At 32.3% G+C, this 19,541-nt stretch overlaps 1 protein-coding gene across 1 annotated transcript; it reads right to left on the minus strand.

The window, feature by feature from the left end:
- Positions 1-103: 103 nt before the first annotated feature.
- On the minus strand, positions 104-18,876 carry LOC123655185 (tubulin alpha-1A chain-like). Its single transcript, XM_045591019.1, has 10 exons — positions 18,856-18,876; positions 10,879-11,101; positions 4,985-5,157; positions 4,208-4,336; positions 3,661-3,831; positions 2,976-3,179; positions 1,591-1,646; positions 1,312-1,408; positions 806-918; positions 104-451 (listed from the first exon to the last, which is right to left on the minus strand). The coding sequence occupies exons 1-10, from the start codon at positions 18,874-18,876 to the stop codon at positions 268-270; spliced, it is 1,371 nt and encodes a 456-aa protein (XP_045446975.1). The 3' UTR covers positions 104-267.
- Positions 18,877-19,541: the final 665 nt, after the last annotated feature.

The following is a 19,541-nucleotide window of genomic DNA, read 5'->3' on the forward strand; positions in this document are numbered from 1 at the left end:
AAATTATGAGATATAGCTTATTCAAACTACAAAAATACGTTGCTTTAAAATAGTGATGTAGCTAACCGTTTTAGACCCTTTCGCGATTATTTTAGGGCTTCAATGGAACAAAATATTTTTATTGTGAATACAAGAATTCGTGGTCTTACAAGAATTCGTAGGAGCCCTATATTTCAAAGCGCCTTGTAATTCTTACGGTAGATATAACGGTAGCTACGTCACTAATTTTAATGTATTGCAACACTGGTTTTGATGACAGAGTTTCTTCTAGTACTCGTTTTCCTCATCAAGCTCGCCCTCAGTGGAGTCAACACCGACTTCCTCATAGTCCTTTTCAAGTGCCGCCAAGTCCTCACGAGCCTCTGAAAACTCTCCCTCCTCCATACCTTCTCCAACGTACCAGTGGACGAAAGCACGTTTGGCGTACATCAAGTCAAATTTGTGGTCGAGTCTGTAAAATATTTGCAGGTTTTTGGAAAAATTTTCAATCTTTCTGTCTTACTCTTTCAATACTGAAGTATTTCATACAAGTATAAATTGTATTAAATTGATATTATTTATAAAGAAGTTAGTTAAAAGAAAAAGAAAAGAAGTTAGTAGCTATATATTATTAAAAAAAAGCAAGTGATTTCATTATAATCCTTTGCAAATAAAGATAAAATTGAAAGATAGTAAATAATGCTTAGATTTTAAATTGATTATGAAACTAAAAATGTTTGACAGCACAGATAAATCTTTTACGTTTGACGTAATTTTTACACATAGACAATTAACAAACAGACAAATGTAGAGAAAGGCAAATCACCTTGCCCAAGCCTCAGCGATGGCGGTAGTGTTGGATAACATGCAAACTGCTCGCTGCACTTTAGCGAGGTCTCCTCCTGGCACCACTGTGGGTGGCTGGTAGTTGATGCCCACCTGGGAATAAAAGACAAATAAAAAAAACCGCAAGATCACAGCAAAAAATTACTGTTTTCAAGCAGTATTGTGTTCCTGTTGGTGAGTAAGGTGACCAGAGCTCCTGGGGGGGATTGGGGATTGGGTCGGCAACGCGCTTGCGATGCTTCTGGTGTTGCAGGCGCCTATAACCTACGGTAATCGCTTACCATCAGGTGAGCCGTACGCTTGTTTGCCGACCTAGTGACAAAAAAAAATGAATAATTCACACACAATGATCTACGACAATGAAGATCAGACTACGACTCAAGATTTATGCTCAGTGGAGAACAGAAACCAGATTGCAAAACGTGAACAACGTCGCATAATATAAGAATGTTTATAATCACTGAGTTTGCAATATACGAATCTTACCTTGAACCCTGTAGGACACCAGTCTACGAATTGGATGGTTCTCTTAGTCTTGATGGTAGCGATGGCAGCATTCACGTCTTTTGGTACCACGTCACCTCTGTGTGCGTACAATTAGAAGTAAGTAAAATAGTTTCTGTTGACTAAAATTAACAGTAAAGTTTTACAATACTACTGTTATCAGCGATTTTTTTTATATCGCAGGGGAACCCATTTACGGGTGATATAATCATCATATATGAGAAAATTACTTTTTTTTTTATAAAACGAAATATATTTTACCTGTACAGCATACAACAAGCCATGTATTTGCCGTGACGCGGATCACATTTCACCATCTGAAACATTGTTAGAAGTATTCTTTAACGTTATCAAGTAAAAACGTTATTAACTTCTATTTAAACATATAAAAATAATGTTTTACATATGTATCAAACTTGCATTATAAATTACACTGCAATTCCGGGTGTCTTAATTACTTACTAAAAATATTTTTTGAAACTTGGCTTAAGCTTCAGCAAAGTAGAGGGAAGTTTGTGGACAGTTCAGTTCATGCCTTCATTGCAGATATAAAAAATAAATTACATAATAGGCATTTTACATAAGACGGCTTGAAGCCGCCTTTGGTAGTTTGCCAAATGTAGTTTGGCGAACAATAACTTAGTCTTTTACTATATCGATCTGCATTGCGCATGTTATTATCCAATGATAAGTTATATTCTATATAATATAGTAGTGGGATATTACAGGCTGAAGCGAAGTTATATTCTTATCTAAATTACTTCAATAATCATAGGATTTTTTATTATTTTGTACATTTATTGTTACGAGGAAAATATCAGAAAATTAAATAAATATCTGTATTTTTTATTATTTTTCCATTTTAAATTGCTTTGGGTTTGATAGATTTGGACTTAAACCGTTAAGCTTCAGACAGGCGTACAATTTGGTCGAAAATTACACACACACACACACACACAGACACAATTACATAATTTGCATGTGAAGTACATCTACTAACTTTGCCAAAAAATGTGATCTTTAGCAAAATAACATTTTGACGCATCCATATTAATATTTGGGTATATAAAGCGAATGAAACAAAATAGGATGTGGTAAAATAAAAGTAATGTCAAGTAATAAAACATTAAATAGATCTTATTACACTTATTATATTTTTCATAAGAATGTTCTTCTGCAAAGAATTTATCTTCACAAGCCGTCCAATAACTTAACTTAAGGACTTATGATCATGGTGAATGCAACTCGGTCAAAGCTTGCAACAAAAAAGAAGATTCTTTAGAAGAAATGTATATCTTTTTTCAGAAGAAAGCTTAACATTGCAACCTGAGCTACAATATGTAAGCAGATATTTTTTTTTTATTTTGACTAGCCCGTTGGCGCAGTTTGTAGTAACCCTGCTTTCTGTTCCGAGGTTTGTGGGTTCGATTGCCACCCCGAGTCTGGGTGTAATACAAATATTTATTTATATATTTATATAAATATATTATTTATAAGTAAGTTTATCGAAAAAAATGCAGCTAATTTACCATTCGGCTGTTACCTATAACACAAGCATTAAGTTGCTTACTTTAGGAACAGACGACCGTGTGTGTATTGTGTAGATATTTATTTATTTATTATTATTATATAATTATTTGGCATACCTGATTCGCAGGTTCAAAACAGGCGTTGGTGATCTCCGCAACTGTGAGCTGTTCGTGGTAGGCCTTCTCCGCGGAGATGACAGGTGCATATGTAGCGAGAGGGAAGTGGATGCGAGGATAGGGCACCAAGTTGGTCTGGAACTCCGTCAGATCCACGTTGAGGGCGCCGTCGAAACGAAGAGACGCGGTGATCGAGGACACGATCTAAGAATATTTAATTGTTAATCGTTTGTTATTGTTATGCTTGTCATCGGCGGAAAGACATAAGTGAATACGTAAAGTTAATTTTTGTTTTCTCTAAACACTTTTGTGATGTAGTTATAAAAAAAATTCAGTGATCAATAAACTTAATTTAAAACGTAGTCAAAATTGGTACTCAGTTATACCTATTGCAATCAAAGATAGTGGCTAAAATTATAAATTAAAATAAAATTTAATAACTTAACTATTAAAATGTTTTAAACTTGACCACGATCATTAAGAAACTAGGCAAATCCCTAGCAATCGTTATCAAAAACCAAATATTCCTAGATATTATTATAAATGGAATATTATCGTCGATTGAAATCTAACCCTTTTTAATGTTTTGGAGAAAAAACTTTCAAACAAGAAGTTTTTAAGTGAGATTCTTACATGTTCCAGCAGTAACTCCAAACAAATAATTCTCAATAATCGCTATCAATACCTGTCCAATGAGCCTATTGAGGTTGGTATAGGTGGGGCGCTCAATGTCGAGGTTTCGACGGCAGATGTCGTAGATCGCTTCGTTGTCGACCATGAACGCGCAATCCGAGTGCTCCAGCGTCGTGTGGGTCGTGAGGATGGAGTTGTAAGGTTCCACCACTGCTGTTGACACCTGATGATGGAAGATTTATTTAGAATCCTTAAAATAACAAAAAATTTCGTTCTGTTGCTTTATTGGAGTATTTGTGAACTTTCTTGAATAAATTTAAGATAGTTAATTACAATTACATAGGTGCAGTGATCATAGTAAATGTCTTTTGCGCTAGTGGTCGCAATTACGATTCCTGCTCTTGATAAATATACCATACAAGTATTTGACCCAGTTTAGATAGTTGAATCTGGATTCTATAACTTTCCAGGCACAGACTGACGCAGTATTTAATTCTCCTTGAGGTAAATAAGTGAAAAATTCAATTAAATGAACATGCAATAACAAATTTTCTTTTTAATATAAAATCATTTTATTACAATTGTACTAAAGAACTTACTTGAGGAGCAGGGTATATGGAGAATTCCAGTTTAGACTTCTTTCCATAATCTACTGACAGACGTTCCATCAGCAGCGAGGTGAAGCCGGACCCAGTGCCGCCTCCGAACGAGTGGAAAACTAGAAATCCCTACAACGAATGATAAAGATTTGAGTTTTATTTTACGCTATAAATTCATAGATAATCAGTTGATACATATTATATAGTATGTATCTAATCAGTATTAAAGTTCAATAAGCTTATTACGATGAAACAGTTTTTTTTTTTCGGATTTTGTCGCGACTTATTTAGTTTCTTAGATGCCCGATGTTTCGAATACTTTACAGCAGCGAAATCCACGTAAATATTAAAAAATTCAATAAGCTTTACAGTGCAGAGATTGAATAGTTGTATGTAACCTTGTATCAAAAATTACGGCAAACTAAAAGAAATCTAGGACAAACGCAATCGAGTTCTCACTAATATACGTCAATCTAACTGAGGTAGGGCACAGCAGGAAATTTCCCGCTCAAAATATGGAGCAGCCCGACTGGGGTAGTACCTCGACTTTACAGAAGATCACAGTTAAATAATACTGTTTTCAAGTAGTATTGTGTTCCTGTTGGTGAGTAAGGTGACCAGAGCTCCTGGGGGGGATTGGGGATTGGGTCAGCAACGCGCTTGCGATGCCTTTGGTGTTGTAGGCGTCTATAAGCTACGGTAATATCTCTTACCATTAGGTGAACTGTACGCTTGTTTGCCGACCCTTTGAGCACTGCACATATTAACGAAATTTACCTGCAGACCAGTACATTGATCAGCCAGCTTCCTAATCCTGTCCAAGACGACATCTACGATTTCTTTTCCGATGGTGTAGTGACCGCGCGCGTAGTTGTTCGCCGCGTCTTCTTTACCAGTAATAAGCTGTTCCGGATGAAAGAGTTGACGGTATGTACCGGTGCGGACTTCGTCTGTAAATATTGATTTGTATTAGCTTTCATAATTAAATATAAATAAATAACAATAGGCTAACAAATATAATCAGTTGCGTATTTGATGCCAGGTTACAACAAACATTTGGAGGAGGTTTTCAATACATAAATAAATAAATAAATATATAATAAAAATAATAATTCAGTTGGTAATAATTTTTTCGTGTCTAGTTTATGTTTTTTTTTGTGTGTGAGATGAATAAATAGTGAACAAGGACCAAGCAATGAATACTAAAATTAAATTTGTATTTAAAAATAAAAGCTTCGAAAAACTATAATACCTAAATAAAAAGAGTGTGCTTTAGACCACATGACTGAAGTAAAACTTCTTTAAATCCATCTAACTTATATTTCCCTCTCAACTTCCGTTCGTCTCGACCGATCTCGCCACGCACAGCTAACGTAACGTCAGGAGTAAGCTACTCCCCAAGCCAAACGTGCCTAAAAAAGTTTTACTTCAATAATTAAAAAAATAAAAATAAAAATATAATATTAAAATTAATTTGAGGGTGCCTTATAAAACACCTAGGCAACCTTTATGTTTAGACATTCCGCAGTCCGCATCAAATTATACACAAAACTCTTTCTTTATTCGCGCCGCTAAAAGTTTAAACAGTGTGGTGGCATCCACTTCCATCTTCAACACTTCATTTCAAAACTACTTTGACGAACACTTGATTTGACGGCTCTCGAACTTATCCGTAGGTGACATTTATCATTTTAATACAACTGTATCAAGTGAACAAGCTATTATTTTGTAATTTTATTATGAAAACATGTAATTGGTGTATAGTTTTAATTTAGATATGTTTTTTTTTGTAACACTGTTTGTTTTTCTAATAAATAAAAATAAAAATAAAATATAATATAAAACAAGATAAGTTAAGTAAAATAATAAATGTTTACAAAATTCAAGATTCACAAAAGCAGAACGATACTTTATAAAAGCGCATTTTATCTGACAGCGAGTAATTGTGTTTTGATTTAACTTTCCGATAACACTTTCTCGGCTTATTCGTGACTCGCGAAGTGGACTTTTAAAAATATTTACTGGAAAAATTACTGTTTAAGAGAAGGAGAACCTTTTTACAATTTATTTATGTTATCTGTAGACAAAATGATTCATGTTGTCTTTTTTATCCAGTTATATATTTTTTATTTTAGAAGGAATTTTAACAGCCTGTACCTAAGTATCCACTATTCACATCACGTTCATGAAGAAGAAGGGTTGGAACTTAGTCAGCTATGCTGCTATGCTGCGGGTGAATGGACGATTTCTCTACCAAGAGTACAGATCGGTATCAGATGTATGATCGCTATACAGATGCTTTTACATTACAGGTACGGTGAGGAAACCTAAAATTTTCTAAATCTACCCTGAGTGGGAATCGAACCCGCAACCTTTGGATTAAGTCGACTAATAATACCATTTCTCCATAACAGGTAAATAAAAACATTGAAAATATGCCTGTGTATCTACTTATTGATACTGTCAAAGAATTTACGTCTGGCATTCATGCTGCCCCGTTTATTCAAAGTTCAAAGATCATACAAAATAAGCAAAACGTGGTATTAATTAGCGAAAGCACTGAAGTGGTCATTAATTAGTCTTAGTCATCGACAGAACTGTAGCCATTGACGTTTCTTTATATCCTTCAAAGAGTAATTTCACAGATAACGTTCAGTAAAAGGACGGAGATACTTATAAATGTTTTCGTAACTTCGTCGTTTTTTTTCTTCTTTTCGAGTTCTTACAAATGTTTTAGTTAATTTTTTGCATATACTATAGTGTTCATCTTAGGGAAAATTCGGTATAATATTTACCATATTTTAAGTTCTACTGTTGGTACAGATAATGAATTTAAAAAATTGTATCTACAAGTTTTTTATAATAATTTTTTTTTATTAAATATTTGGCAACGACTTGTTTTTTATCTTTTTTTACAGACAATTTTTCCCTTTAGAAACATATAAAACCTTTTTGTTAAATTAAAACTAAAATTACATTTTTTGTGAAAGAATTTATACGAGGACACTGGGTCATGTGGGAATAACGGACAATAGAAAAGTTATTATATATGTAAATTCAGGATAATATGTACATGGGTGTGTTGAGAATTAATTAACATGAAAGGTTTTTCTCTTTTTATTTAACTATATTAACATACTCGTGGTTTAAAAAATATCTTTACAAAGTATTTAATTTTTGGAATCTGTACTTCAAAGGAATAAACGGTAACATTTTAAATTCATGTTTCTTCAAACGTTATCAGGAAGAAATCGCTCTTCAACGATAAGATCGCCTTTGTACATCTTTTGTTACTACTGTTTGTTTATATTTTGGTGTACAATAAAGGATATATTATTATTATTATTTCTTTATATTTGACTTAAACGATTCAGCTGGTAACATCCCACTGCTGGGCATAGACCTCTTTCTCCGTGTAGGAGAAGGATCGGAGTTACTGCACTGCGGGTTAGCAGACATATTCCCCTATTATGAGTAAAGATCGCAATCATGTACATATGATAATAACAAAAGAAATACTAATACAAATACAAATATCGATTACTTAAATACTCGTGATAAAATATGTGTGTAGACTCAATCAAACTACTAACTAAACCAAAGAACTTTTATTTTATATAACTAGGTCAGCAAACAAGCGTACGCCTCCACCTGATGGTAAGCGATTACTTATAGACGTCTGCAACACCTAAAGTATTGCAAGCGCGTTGCCTACCCTATCCCCAATTCCCCCCCCCCCCCCCCCCCCCCCCAGTAGCTTTGGTCACCTAAAACTAAACTAACTAACGACTAAAGGAATTTTTAGTTATTATTTAGTTATTATGAAAAGAAAAAGAAAAAAAAACATTTATTATACCCTCTTAATACGCTCAATAACTTTCTCACACTAAAATATAATATCCTTGCTGAAAGTTCCAGATAGTTCCAAATAAAAAACGATGATTGATGGGAAGTTATTGTAAACTATTTGGTGTTTGAAACAGGGATTCCAAATTCTTTATTCAAATTTGATACGATAAATAATAATAAGATACAATTTTCATCCGGGCTTTTTTCGATCCAGGTAGATCTATCAGGATCCCCAACGGAACTTAACATTTTATATCGGAGTTTTCCACAGGGATGTAAACTGGGTTAAACAGTATTATCATACGGAAGTGACGTCTCTGGCGTGTGACCGTCTTAGCCGAGCGTATCGTCTTAAATATCTCGTGTATGCAAATCATTTTTTTAAAGCTAAATGCAAAGTATAGGCTATAAGTAAAGGTATTTTCAAATTGTTTATGTTCGTAATGCAAGAAACTTTACAATGAGAACGCAGAGAGTGTTAGAACAATTGATGCGAAGAGTTTTCTTACGTTACTTTGAATATTTGATGTTCGATCTATGCTTATTAAACCATTAAACTGTGTTAATTTATAATCTTTTGTTTTATAAATGAATTAGTAACTTATACTTCTTTTGTTTTGTAAAAAACTGTCTAGTAAAAATACAGGGGGTGATTAGGGACAATATTAAAGAAAAAATCTGCGTGAATTAAAGAAATTCAGCAAATATCTATAAGCTATTACGGTGCAGACTTAACATATTTTTTAGTACAGATTTGTCCACATCTCCATTTAATTATTGTAAAATTAATTATGACACCTAACATTTAATTTTAATTGTACATCTGTACCCGCGACTTCGTGTGCGTGAGAGATTGTATCTGGACACTAATTTTTTTTAAAGCGTGATCTCCTGATCCCTTGAGAATTATAGGATAAAAAGTAGGTATACATTGTCTTGTACCTTTTTAGCTTATTTTTGGATTTTAGAGGTTTTTTCTCGCATAAATTGTCGTATTTCATAGAATTATTGGTTATTTCAGGGTGTGCGCGTGTCTCGTAAAAATTTTCCCTCATAATTTTCCTTAGCGCACCAAAAGAAGTGTAACTTCAAAAATTGTATCCACATATAAACACTATACATTATCACCTGAAGTTATCGATGTATTATTAGATAGTGAAATAATTCGGTGCTTCTATTCGAGTGGTATAACGCAAGTCTGGGCGTAATAACACGGCGCGGTAATAACGGGCCACGTGCGGGTTCGATGCCCGTCGGATATCTCGATGAGGTTTTGAGAGCTCTAAGGCTGATTCCAAGTTTTTGTTATAAACGTTGTATGAACTTTTAATTTCTGGTAGTTAATTGACTATTCTTCAACATAAAGAAGAAAAACTTTAAAAAAAAGATTGCAAATATATTTTGTGACCAAATAATACGTCCTTTCGTCAATTGTAGGACCATCCCATAACTTTAAGAAGTAAATAATTAAATATTTATAGAATAACAGAGAACTGAGAAAGTTATAACAACTAAAAATCAAAGTGAAATATAAAGTGTATGGATTCATCTTAAAATTACACGAACTTACACGAAATCAGTCCACCCAGTCAAAATTTCTGAGGTAACATACATAAAAAAGTAAAATTTTATTGATATCTATACAAACGAATTTAGAACAAACAATAAATTTATAACTTCCTCTTTTTTTGTAAGTCGGTTAAAAATATGTCTATACCTTGCAGTGGAATGTTACCGGCTGAATCAAACAATCGTCAATCAAATAAAAAAAAATTGCATTTGCCAAGATTAAAGCAAAAAAAAGATATTCTATATAATCTACTTTATTTATTAATATTATCTATTTATGTTTTAATATACCCAGCACCCGTTTGTGTTCGTCCTAAGAACATAATTTTCGCGTAGGTTTTTGTCTGATTCAATCTCTACACAATTAACTTCAGCGCAGACACACTGCCTCTTGAGCTTTCAAATTGCTTTGGCGTTGCTTTCATATCGCTTCATGATCGTTGAACCGCACCTCATTGGAGATCCGATAACAGTTTGAAAGCTATACCATATGTAGTAATTTTTAACCGACTCCCAAAAATTAGGAGGTTCTTATTTCAAATACATTTTTTTATGTATGTTACCTCAGAACCTTTTACTAGGTGGACCGATTTTGATGATTCCTTTGTTAATCGACAGGTGGTGCTTGTCACGTGAAGCCCATTTTTAGTAACCTTTGATAACGCGTATTTACTATTACTGAATTTGAGTTGATTTCACGTATCAAGCATAATACCTACCATGTGTATTCAACGTAATTACATGTATTTATTTTTTTACTTTTTAACCGACTTCAAAAAAAGGAGGAGGTTACTCAATTCGACCGTATATATTTTTTTTATGTATGTTCGGAGATAACTTCTTCGTTTATAAACCGATTTTGATATTTCTTTTTTTGTTGGAAAGGAGATATTCATAGTTTGGTACCATGATAAGGAAACCAGGATCTGATGATGGGGTCCCAGAGAAATCGAGGGAAACTTTCAAAAATCGTAAGGGTGACTTAGTACATTTAATCATGTTTTCATTAAGTACTATAAAGCACTACTATTTAATAAAGGTCTGGAGTCGATCTGATGATGGAGAAGAAAGATAGTCGAGGGAACTCTTCAACAATTTATAGCAATTACCTTATTTTTGAACTTAATTCGTTTCTATTTCTTTCATGACACATTAATATGTAAAGACGCTATTCTTATAAAAATATAAATTAATTAATTGTATGTTTATTACATATTGTATGTTACTGCTAATCGCTTTTAACGATAACCTACCTACGACAGTAGGCTCGAGGTCCACGAACACGGCTCTAGGGACGTGCTTCCCAGCGCCAGTTTCGCTGAAGAAGGTATTAAAGGAATCGTCTCCGCCTCCCAAGGTTTTGTCGGAGGGCATCTGGCCATCAGGCTGGATGCCGTGCTCCAGGCAGTATAGCTCCCAGCAGGCATTTCCGATCTGGACTCCGGCTTGGCCGATGTGGACTGAGATACATTCCCTCTATAAAAAAAAATTTAGTGATTGAATTTTGGTTCTTTTTACATTTTTCACGAATATATAATTAGATATTAATTGTATGAAGACAAATACGGAATATATCGTAGTTTTAAGATAGCATCATTATTGTCAAATCTCGTAAGAAATACAGTTCAACATAAGTAGAGAGGTTCTTCAAAAGTATGAATATTGTAAAGTAATTACAATTTAATGTAATTAAATGCTTTTTTATTAATTGGTTTGCACCAGGCCAGTCAATTAATTATCATAAATGTCTGGTCAGATCATATGTCATTGCATACTCATTGAATTGCCGACTCAAAAAATATATCAACACTAGAGTATATATAACATTAAGAGAAAACAATAGAATCACAGCTTCACAGTAAAAAATAAAAGGTTTTTTTTTTAGAAAGGCTAGCTAGCACAGTAGCGAAAAGATTTATTCTTAATCTATACAAATAAATAAAATTGGAGTGTCTGTTTGTAATATTAAAATAACCGCTTTTTACTAAATGCATATGGATGCATACACGATACATAATTATACCAAAATAACATTTTTTACAATTTTTGTCTGTCTTTCTGTCTGTATGTTTGTTTTGGCTAATCTCTGAAACGCCAAACATAAGTCCGCCAGTTGTACTACATAATCTGTAATTATCTTTAAGCTTTATTTATATTGTATTTATGGTGTTATACAAATAGCTAACACAACCACGTATCCTTTATATAGTTTATATGGATATGCACTCACAATTTTGAAATACAAGCCTAATAATAAAGAAAATCACCAACGATTGTAGTTCCGTTACCATACTAAAGATTTATAAAGCGACAAATAAAGAATGTTTGAAGGCTTTTTTGTTGTATTAATGATTACAAAGAGTTCATTTCCCCCAATTCAAAGCAGACGCGTAATTAGTGTTATTGAAAGGAATTTACGATTCACTATCGAGCTACTGTGACAAGTCACGTACTTTTTTCAGGCTTTCGTGTAAATAGAAGCATAAATTATTAATTATAGCTTGGTATTCATGTTTTTGACAAATTAGTTTGTTAACTTCGTATAAAAATGTTCTAATTTTTTTTTGGTCTATTAATTTTACTTTCATAAAGACCGAAAGTTTGAAAGTGTTTAATGAAATTTTTAACAAAACAACCCTTATAGTAGTACACTTTCTACAATATCTACTCGTTATGAAATTTTATTTCAAAAGAATATCTCAGAAAAAATAATATACCTACTGAGCGACTGGATTTAAGTTTAGCGTCATTGTGTAAAATTAGTCTTGGAACTTTACGACTGTCTGAAAATGAGTCAATGTTAGGTAAGGGTCTCATTTGCTACTAGGAGGAACTTTATGGAGGTCTTAGAAACGTCCAAGGCGAGGTTATTTTGTAACTACTTTTTCTATAAACTTAGACTTTTTGTTTACTTAATATTGATTTGAAAGATTAACGTTTTGAATCAAACAATGCTTTATAGTCCAAGATATTAAGTTCTCAAGCTCACAACAATGCACAAGCTATGTTAACCGTTCATCATCAGTCAGAGTTATGCTTGTATAGTTATCCGAGAAACACTAGGTTGGCACAAGAATTTTCATTCTATCATTTTATATTACCAGAATACTTACATTATACATTACAGAAAGTTTTGTACTTATACAATGAGACAAAAAAGGGACATTAGTATTTAAAATCCATTAAATAATTAAGGGCATGTAGTGCGTGACATCATGACACGGCGACAAGCTGAAATTGGGCGATTCAGGAGAGTTCAGTAACCTCGTCTGTGATCATTAGTCGTTCGTTTTTTACCTGAAACTTGCTATTTATGTAAATAGCTGATCGAATGATAGCGGTGACAAAGTTACGTCTATTACAATGTAATTTGAAAGTAAGAGATGGAATTATTTGGATTTTTTGTAGTCCAAAGGGGATTTTTGTATTTTTATTTCATTAAATTACTTTTATATATTTTTTTAAATTTAAAAAGGAGGTGAACAAACAGTTCTGAGATAACCCATTGTAAGATACTCGTATACATGTTAAAATTTTTAATTTATTTTATAAAAATAGGCTAAAGAGTAAGAGACCTAGTGCCTCATCTTTTTTCATTAATTGTTAAAACTTTTACATATACAAATACAATATTAAAGAAAGCAGTGTGCTCCCGCGTAGCATGGTTATTAAATAAAAATACCCCTAATTGATGACATAAATCGTTTCATTGCTTCAGAATCTCGTACTAAGCTCCTTATGCATAGTAATCCTAATCCCGAACCAAACGATTAATGCGTGTATTCACAACGCACGAACTGCTTTCGACACGCTTCAGTTATTTGTAGTAACATAATGTATCAATGTCACAAGCTACAATTTCCTTCAACATACAACCCTTACGTTTTTATGAAAGCTATACAAACTTCTTGGTATAATAAGTCTAAAGATTTTATTTTTTTATTTGAATGAACAGAAACATGAAGTACTGGTCTGTTTTAAAAATACTATTTTGAATTAGGAAAGCAGTTTAATAAGGAATGTTTTAAGTTTTTAAAACATCACACTACTACATAATTATAAGGACAGAACTTAATAATTTTAGTCGCGAAACTAACACCGAAAATAACTTTTAGAATGCACATCAATACAATTTATTTCCCTAAAGAATGATTCAAAGTTATATGTTAAATTACAAGCTCCCAGTAAATGTTAGTCATGCTCCTTCTGTTTAATCTGTAGCCTAGTATAACAGTCTGATTCATAAAAATCGTCGATTAATGACTGTTTCAAGTAAGTAAAATACAACATTATAGAGAAAAAAATTAACACTAGTATAATATTGCATTATACACTAGTCTTGTCTACGGTTTTCTTTGCGTGGAAATTGAAAATGTGGAATGTGAAAATTGTGGTGAGTAACGAAAATTCCTCCGTCATAATTTTCGTTTTATAATAGTAAGACAGAATTAGAGTAACAAAAGTAATAGTAAAGTAATATTTCGCATGAAATGAAGTAATAAATTAATTTTCACGAGTCTTTCGTGTTAGTTAAATGATTTCAGACATTATTCCTTGTATTTGTGCGGTATAGAACAGACTAAATGAAATGTTCCGCTATGATATGCCCTCTGATAATTTGAATACGATATTTGATGAGTTCGATGCACGCATATCGTTCGTGTTTCATTTTCTTCGAGAATTGTTTTAACAGATTTTTAGTCGTATATATTACAAATATATATATTACTAATTTTATTATCTATTGTTTAAAATCATTTGCAATATAATAAGGGACGTTATTTGATGTTGGTTTTATCTACGAAAGTTGTAAACCCTTCCAACTTTAAACATGACAGTGGAGCGTACTTTAAAAAAATATAAAAATGTTATTTTGATAAATTGCTTCCTTTGGTTTTAAATTGCAAAATAAATTGTAATTAATTTCAAGATACCATATTAGTTATTAATCAAGTTTTTTTTTTCTGAATAAAAGTCTTTTCGGGAAGTAGGTATAGTACATCTACATCATCTTTCTTACAGGAAGTTTTTCTAGGATACAGGTAGGAACTAAATACTACGTCATATAAGGTTTTTTTCATTCTTCAATTTACTGCAGTCTTTTTCCAATTTTTTTTAATAAGCCCACGGGTATATTAATGTCACTATTAAATCGACCGTGATGTTTCCAAGGAACAAAGTGTCAAGGAAGTTTAGTATATAAATTAGACTATTTCGATGTAATGCTCCATTTGATTAGTCACAGTACTAAATCACTACGACCGGGACGCCGAATCATCTTTTGTTTGAAATATCTCAAGCGTGGCGTGTACTGTCATCAGAGATTACTATAATTTGAGTTTCGAGGTCATTATTACTCTAGAAACAAATCGAGAAATGATAGAACGATCTGTTTAATGAACCAAACTAAAGAACGAACTAAATTGTCAGATTATTTGTACTTAACATCAAAAAACAGGCCATCTGACGTTTTAAGCAGAACACAAAATTAAGTCACAATTATCTATGGAAATAGTAAGTGATCGCCGAAATGTATGAATGCGCATAACTTTCGAACGAACACAATATTTGTTGCATTCGTCGTATCTTTTTTTTTTTGTGTTCGTTACAGTCAAATTTGTCAAGTTAATGACAAACATTTGTACTTGCCATACAGATGTTTGCCGTGGTCTGGGTGTTTGTGTAGTGTCTTATGGGTCTCCCGACCGTGTCTCGGAGAGCACGTTAAGCTGTTGGTCCCAGTTGTTATCATGTACACCTAATAGCGATCGTTACTCATAGTAGGGAATATATCCGCCAACCCGCATTGAAACAGCGGGGTGGATTAAGCTCTGATCCTCCTCCTACATGGGGAAAGAAACCTATGCCTAGCAGTTGGATATTACAAAGCGTTACATTCAAGACAAGTTTCGTACAAAAGTTTCGTTAAAATAATCTACCAAATTAAAAAAAAATAGCTAACTCAAGTTTAGAGGATAAATTTAAATAAAAATAAATAAAAAATAAACCAATTTAAAACTGTTTTAGACCTACGTAGCTAATTACGTCTGGCAACAATTGTTTTTTTTTTCTGTAATTTACCATTTGACTTCTTAAATGTAAGACAAATCGTCCGTAATCGATTTAAAACCAATTAAGTGGGTGTATTTTTCCAATTACGATGAGAACTGCTACAATTAAATTCCTACGCATCTGATAACGTCTCTTGTGAAACATTTTTGTTTCAAATTCATTTATGGATCTAGGATTGATGCTTTGCTTGTGTCCAATAAGTATTATCTAGTTTGCTTTTTGGAGTTCTAATGTGCAATTAGAAGTTAAAGAATGGGATTTTAAAAAGATATTCGAATTATATGTGCCTAATTCAGCTATGTAGCTATGAAAAAGCTCTACGTTTTAGATTGATTAGAATTTAACTTACGGCTTAAGAAAAAAAAAATAAGTTTGTTTTTTAATTATGTTCTTAATAATATAAAGTCAGTAATAAGTAACTTCTATTTTATCTATTTTAAGCCGCAGTTTTTATTAGGATAGATATTATCTATTCTAATAAAAAGAAGATGTTAGTAAGGTTTTAAGTTGTATTATTTCTTTAATTATATAAATGTATAAGTGAATTGTTTTGACACAATGGTCACAGCACTGGTTTGTGGCTGTTGCGCTGGCGGTTGCGGGTTCGATCCCCGTACATGAAAAACATTTGTATTGGCCATACAGATGTTTGCCGTGGTCTAGGTGTTTGTAAAGTCCTTGTGGGTCTCCCCACTGTGCCTCGAAGAGCACGCTAAGCCGTTGGTCCCGGTTGTTATCATGTAAACCTGATAGCGATCGTTACTCATAGTAGGAAAAATATCCGCCAACCCACATTGGTGCGGCGTGGTAGATTAAGCTCTGATCCTTCTGCTACATGGGGAAAGAGGCCTATGCCCAGCAGTGGGATGGGATATTACAGGCTGAAGCTATAAGTGAAATGTATATGACTCATTCGAAATTAAATAAAGTTTTATATAGCGTTTTGAATGTATTACGCAATATTAGATTAGCTATATAATTCATTTAGTTTAATTAATATCATTGCTATTTCAAAAATTTAAACTATATAATAATAGTGTTTTATATATTTTGATAGCACAATCAATCTGTTATCTATGTATTGTATTGTGTAAAAAAATAACAACAAATAGAAATGAGAATATTGGTTCTTTAGAGTTTGATTAATGATACAAGACGATAGTACCAGTCCGTACTCGCCCCGTTTTTTTACGTGCTATACACGTAAACTTACTGATACTGTTACATTTTGAATAGATCGTTTTTATTAAGCTACTTCAAAATAGAAGGAGATTCTCAATTCGATTGTGTTTTTTATGTTTGTTACGTCATAACTTTTTACTGGGTATACGGATTTTGATTGTTCTTTTTTTAAATTTAATCGAAAGGTGGTGCTCGTCACGTGGTCCCATCCAATCGAGATCTGATGAATACTTTTGAACTAAACGTAATAATGCGTAGTTAACAGAATATCTATTCGACTACTTTCATCGTTCTACTTGTCGATGAAAAATGAAGTCGGTTTTATTTATTGTTTGCGAGCAAACGCAATTATTATTTAACCGACCATTTGATTTTTTTTAAACGGTTTTATTTAGCTCACCCCGTTTGTTTTATTTTTTATTTATTATTTTAAATATTAATTTGAATAAGCAAAGGAAAAACTTAAGTTTGTTCTGTAGCACTGGTTACATTACCTAAGTTCGTAACGTACCCAATGTTATAATGTAGCAATTTTTTAATTTTTAATTGATTTTGCTAACATTATATGTGTAATTTTTTTTTGTTGTTCGTTAAGTGTGTAATCCGCCTTATGGTAAATAAATTATTTATTTGAGATTTTTTTTAACGGGATTAAAGTTACGAGTTGATTTTATACATTCATGGAAAAATATGGTTATACGAAGTTCACTGGAACAACTAGTTTATAATATGCACTTGTAAGCTATAATTATTGTAATAATGTTAAGCTCATGTTAGCTATAATTTTTTGTTCAAAGTAAATCAGAACAACATCGAAAATTTTGTCTATCGTTAGATCTTTATGGCCACGCTCATAAACTACTTAAGAATTTATTAAATATTTATTTTTATTTTCCTGTGAGTGATATAGTATATTATTATGAACACATAAATCTTAATAGTAACTCTTCCACACTCACACTACTATACTGATTTTAATAAAACTTGGTATTTACATAGCTGAAAATCCAGAATGACACATAGGCGCTATACTTTTATACTGGCATCCCCACGGAACTAGCCCGTTGGTGTAGTTTCCAGTGCTCCTGCTTTCTGCTCCATCAGTTGCGGATTCGATTCCCGTCTGAGTTTGGGTGTAATATATGTATTTATATATTTCTATATATATTATTTCTATGCATTTTTATTTAAAAAAAAATTGGCTTTAACAATTGGTTGTTACCTAAAACACAATCATTATGTTGCTTAGCGTAGGAACAGACGACCGTGTGCGTTTGATATAAGTAGTTATTATTTGACACATTCTTTTTTAATTATTTGTTACCATATCATCTGTGTTAAAAAAAGGAGTAATCTAAAAGGCTTCTTGCTGTTCCTACTTCCGCTTAAGGATATTGTCTTTTCGGGGAAGGAAGCACGCTTTTTTAACCCTTTGTAACTATCCTATAGAGTAACTGAACAGAAGCCGGTAAAGTTTAATGACTAGATTATATTACCAATTATTACGAATATAAAACAAAAGTTAAGCTATCGTATTTTTGTTATGATACTTTACTATATTATTTTTTACTTTCATTTATTTTCAAAGGTTTGTCAATGTTATTTAAACAAACAACCCATGTACTCTACATATCATATTTTATCATAAAGATTGCTCAGTACAATTTTTAATACAAAATTGTAAAAATAAAATGATAAAACTTCGCTGTATTATATCATTAATTTCGAATAAGTCATCTACATTTTATTCACAATTTTTAAAAGCTTTGCTTAAAATGTTTTTGCTATTAATTTTATATACCTATAAAAGCTTTTTTTCATTTTTATAAAAACTGTCTAATCAAGGTTACTCTTGAATCGTTTATAGACTGCGTCTGTCATTACATGATTGCAAGTAATAGTCATGGCGAGGGGTCATTGCACCGGCTAATTTCTTTCGTCGACTGGTCACACAAAAAGTGAAATAAGATAAAAACTACAATTGCGAGCTTACGCATCTGATTAATAGTTTTCTTTTTAAGATTTTATATCTTACAAAGTAAATGGTGATAAATATATCCATAAAATGAAAACTTCAAAAAATCGAATTAATAAATACAAAACAATCTCGCTACTCTAGCGGTAAGACCGCCTTTGTACACTGTTTTTTTTTTTTGTAATATGTTATTGTGTTGATTGTTGTTGTGTACAATAAAGAGTCTAATAAGATCTATCTATCTAAATACAAAACAAAAAATTGATAAGAAGGAGAGGATTGATAGAGACAATCCTTTTCTTTTGAACATTAAATGAGCAGGTCCTGAACTCATATCGCACCATACTGGCTCAATTTTAAGGGGCGAAATAATATAATTGTCTAAAATTGTTGATTATGTAGATACAATCACTTATCACACATACAAATATAGGGCCACAGACAAATCGATCGGATTGATTTTTTGAGTATTTCATGCCAAATATATAATATGACGTACAAAGTGTTTGGAAATATATTAAAATACTTTCATCTTATTGCTATCTATAAAGCTGAAGCGATAAAAAATTCGCCTCGACGTGCTTTGTGAATTCTGATACTGTCCATACTTTTATATACCTACACTTTGAACATACATTTTTTCTATAATTCAAACTAAAAAAATATACTAACAACATAAAAAATATT

The sequence above is a fragment of the Melitaea cinxia genome, chromosome 7 (assembly GCF_905220565.1).
Source record: "Melitaea cinxia chromosome 7, ilMelCinx1.1, whole genome shotgun sequence".
Taxonomy (NCBI): Eukaryota; Metazoa; Arthropoda; class Insecta; order Lepidoptera; family Nymphalidae; genus Melitaea; species Melitaea cinxia.

Excerpts from the sequence above, each read along its gene's own strand:
- LOC123655185 (XM_045591019.1), bottom strand. The coding sequence starts at position 18,876 with ATGCGTAAGCTCGCAATTGTA. Across the intron at positions 5,158-10,878 it reads CCTCGAGCCTACTGTCGTAG|ACGAAGTCCGCACCGGTACA; the intron begins GTAGGTTATCGT and ends CAATATTTACAG. Across the intron at positions 452-805 it reads ATCGCTGAGGCTTGGGCAAG|ACTCGACCACAAATTTGACT; the intron begins GTGATTTGCCTT and ends AATATTTTACAG.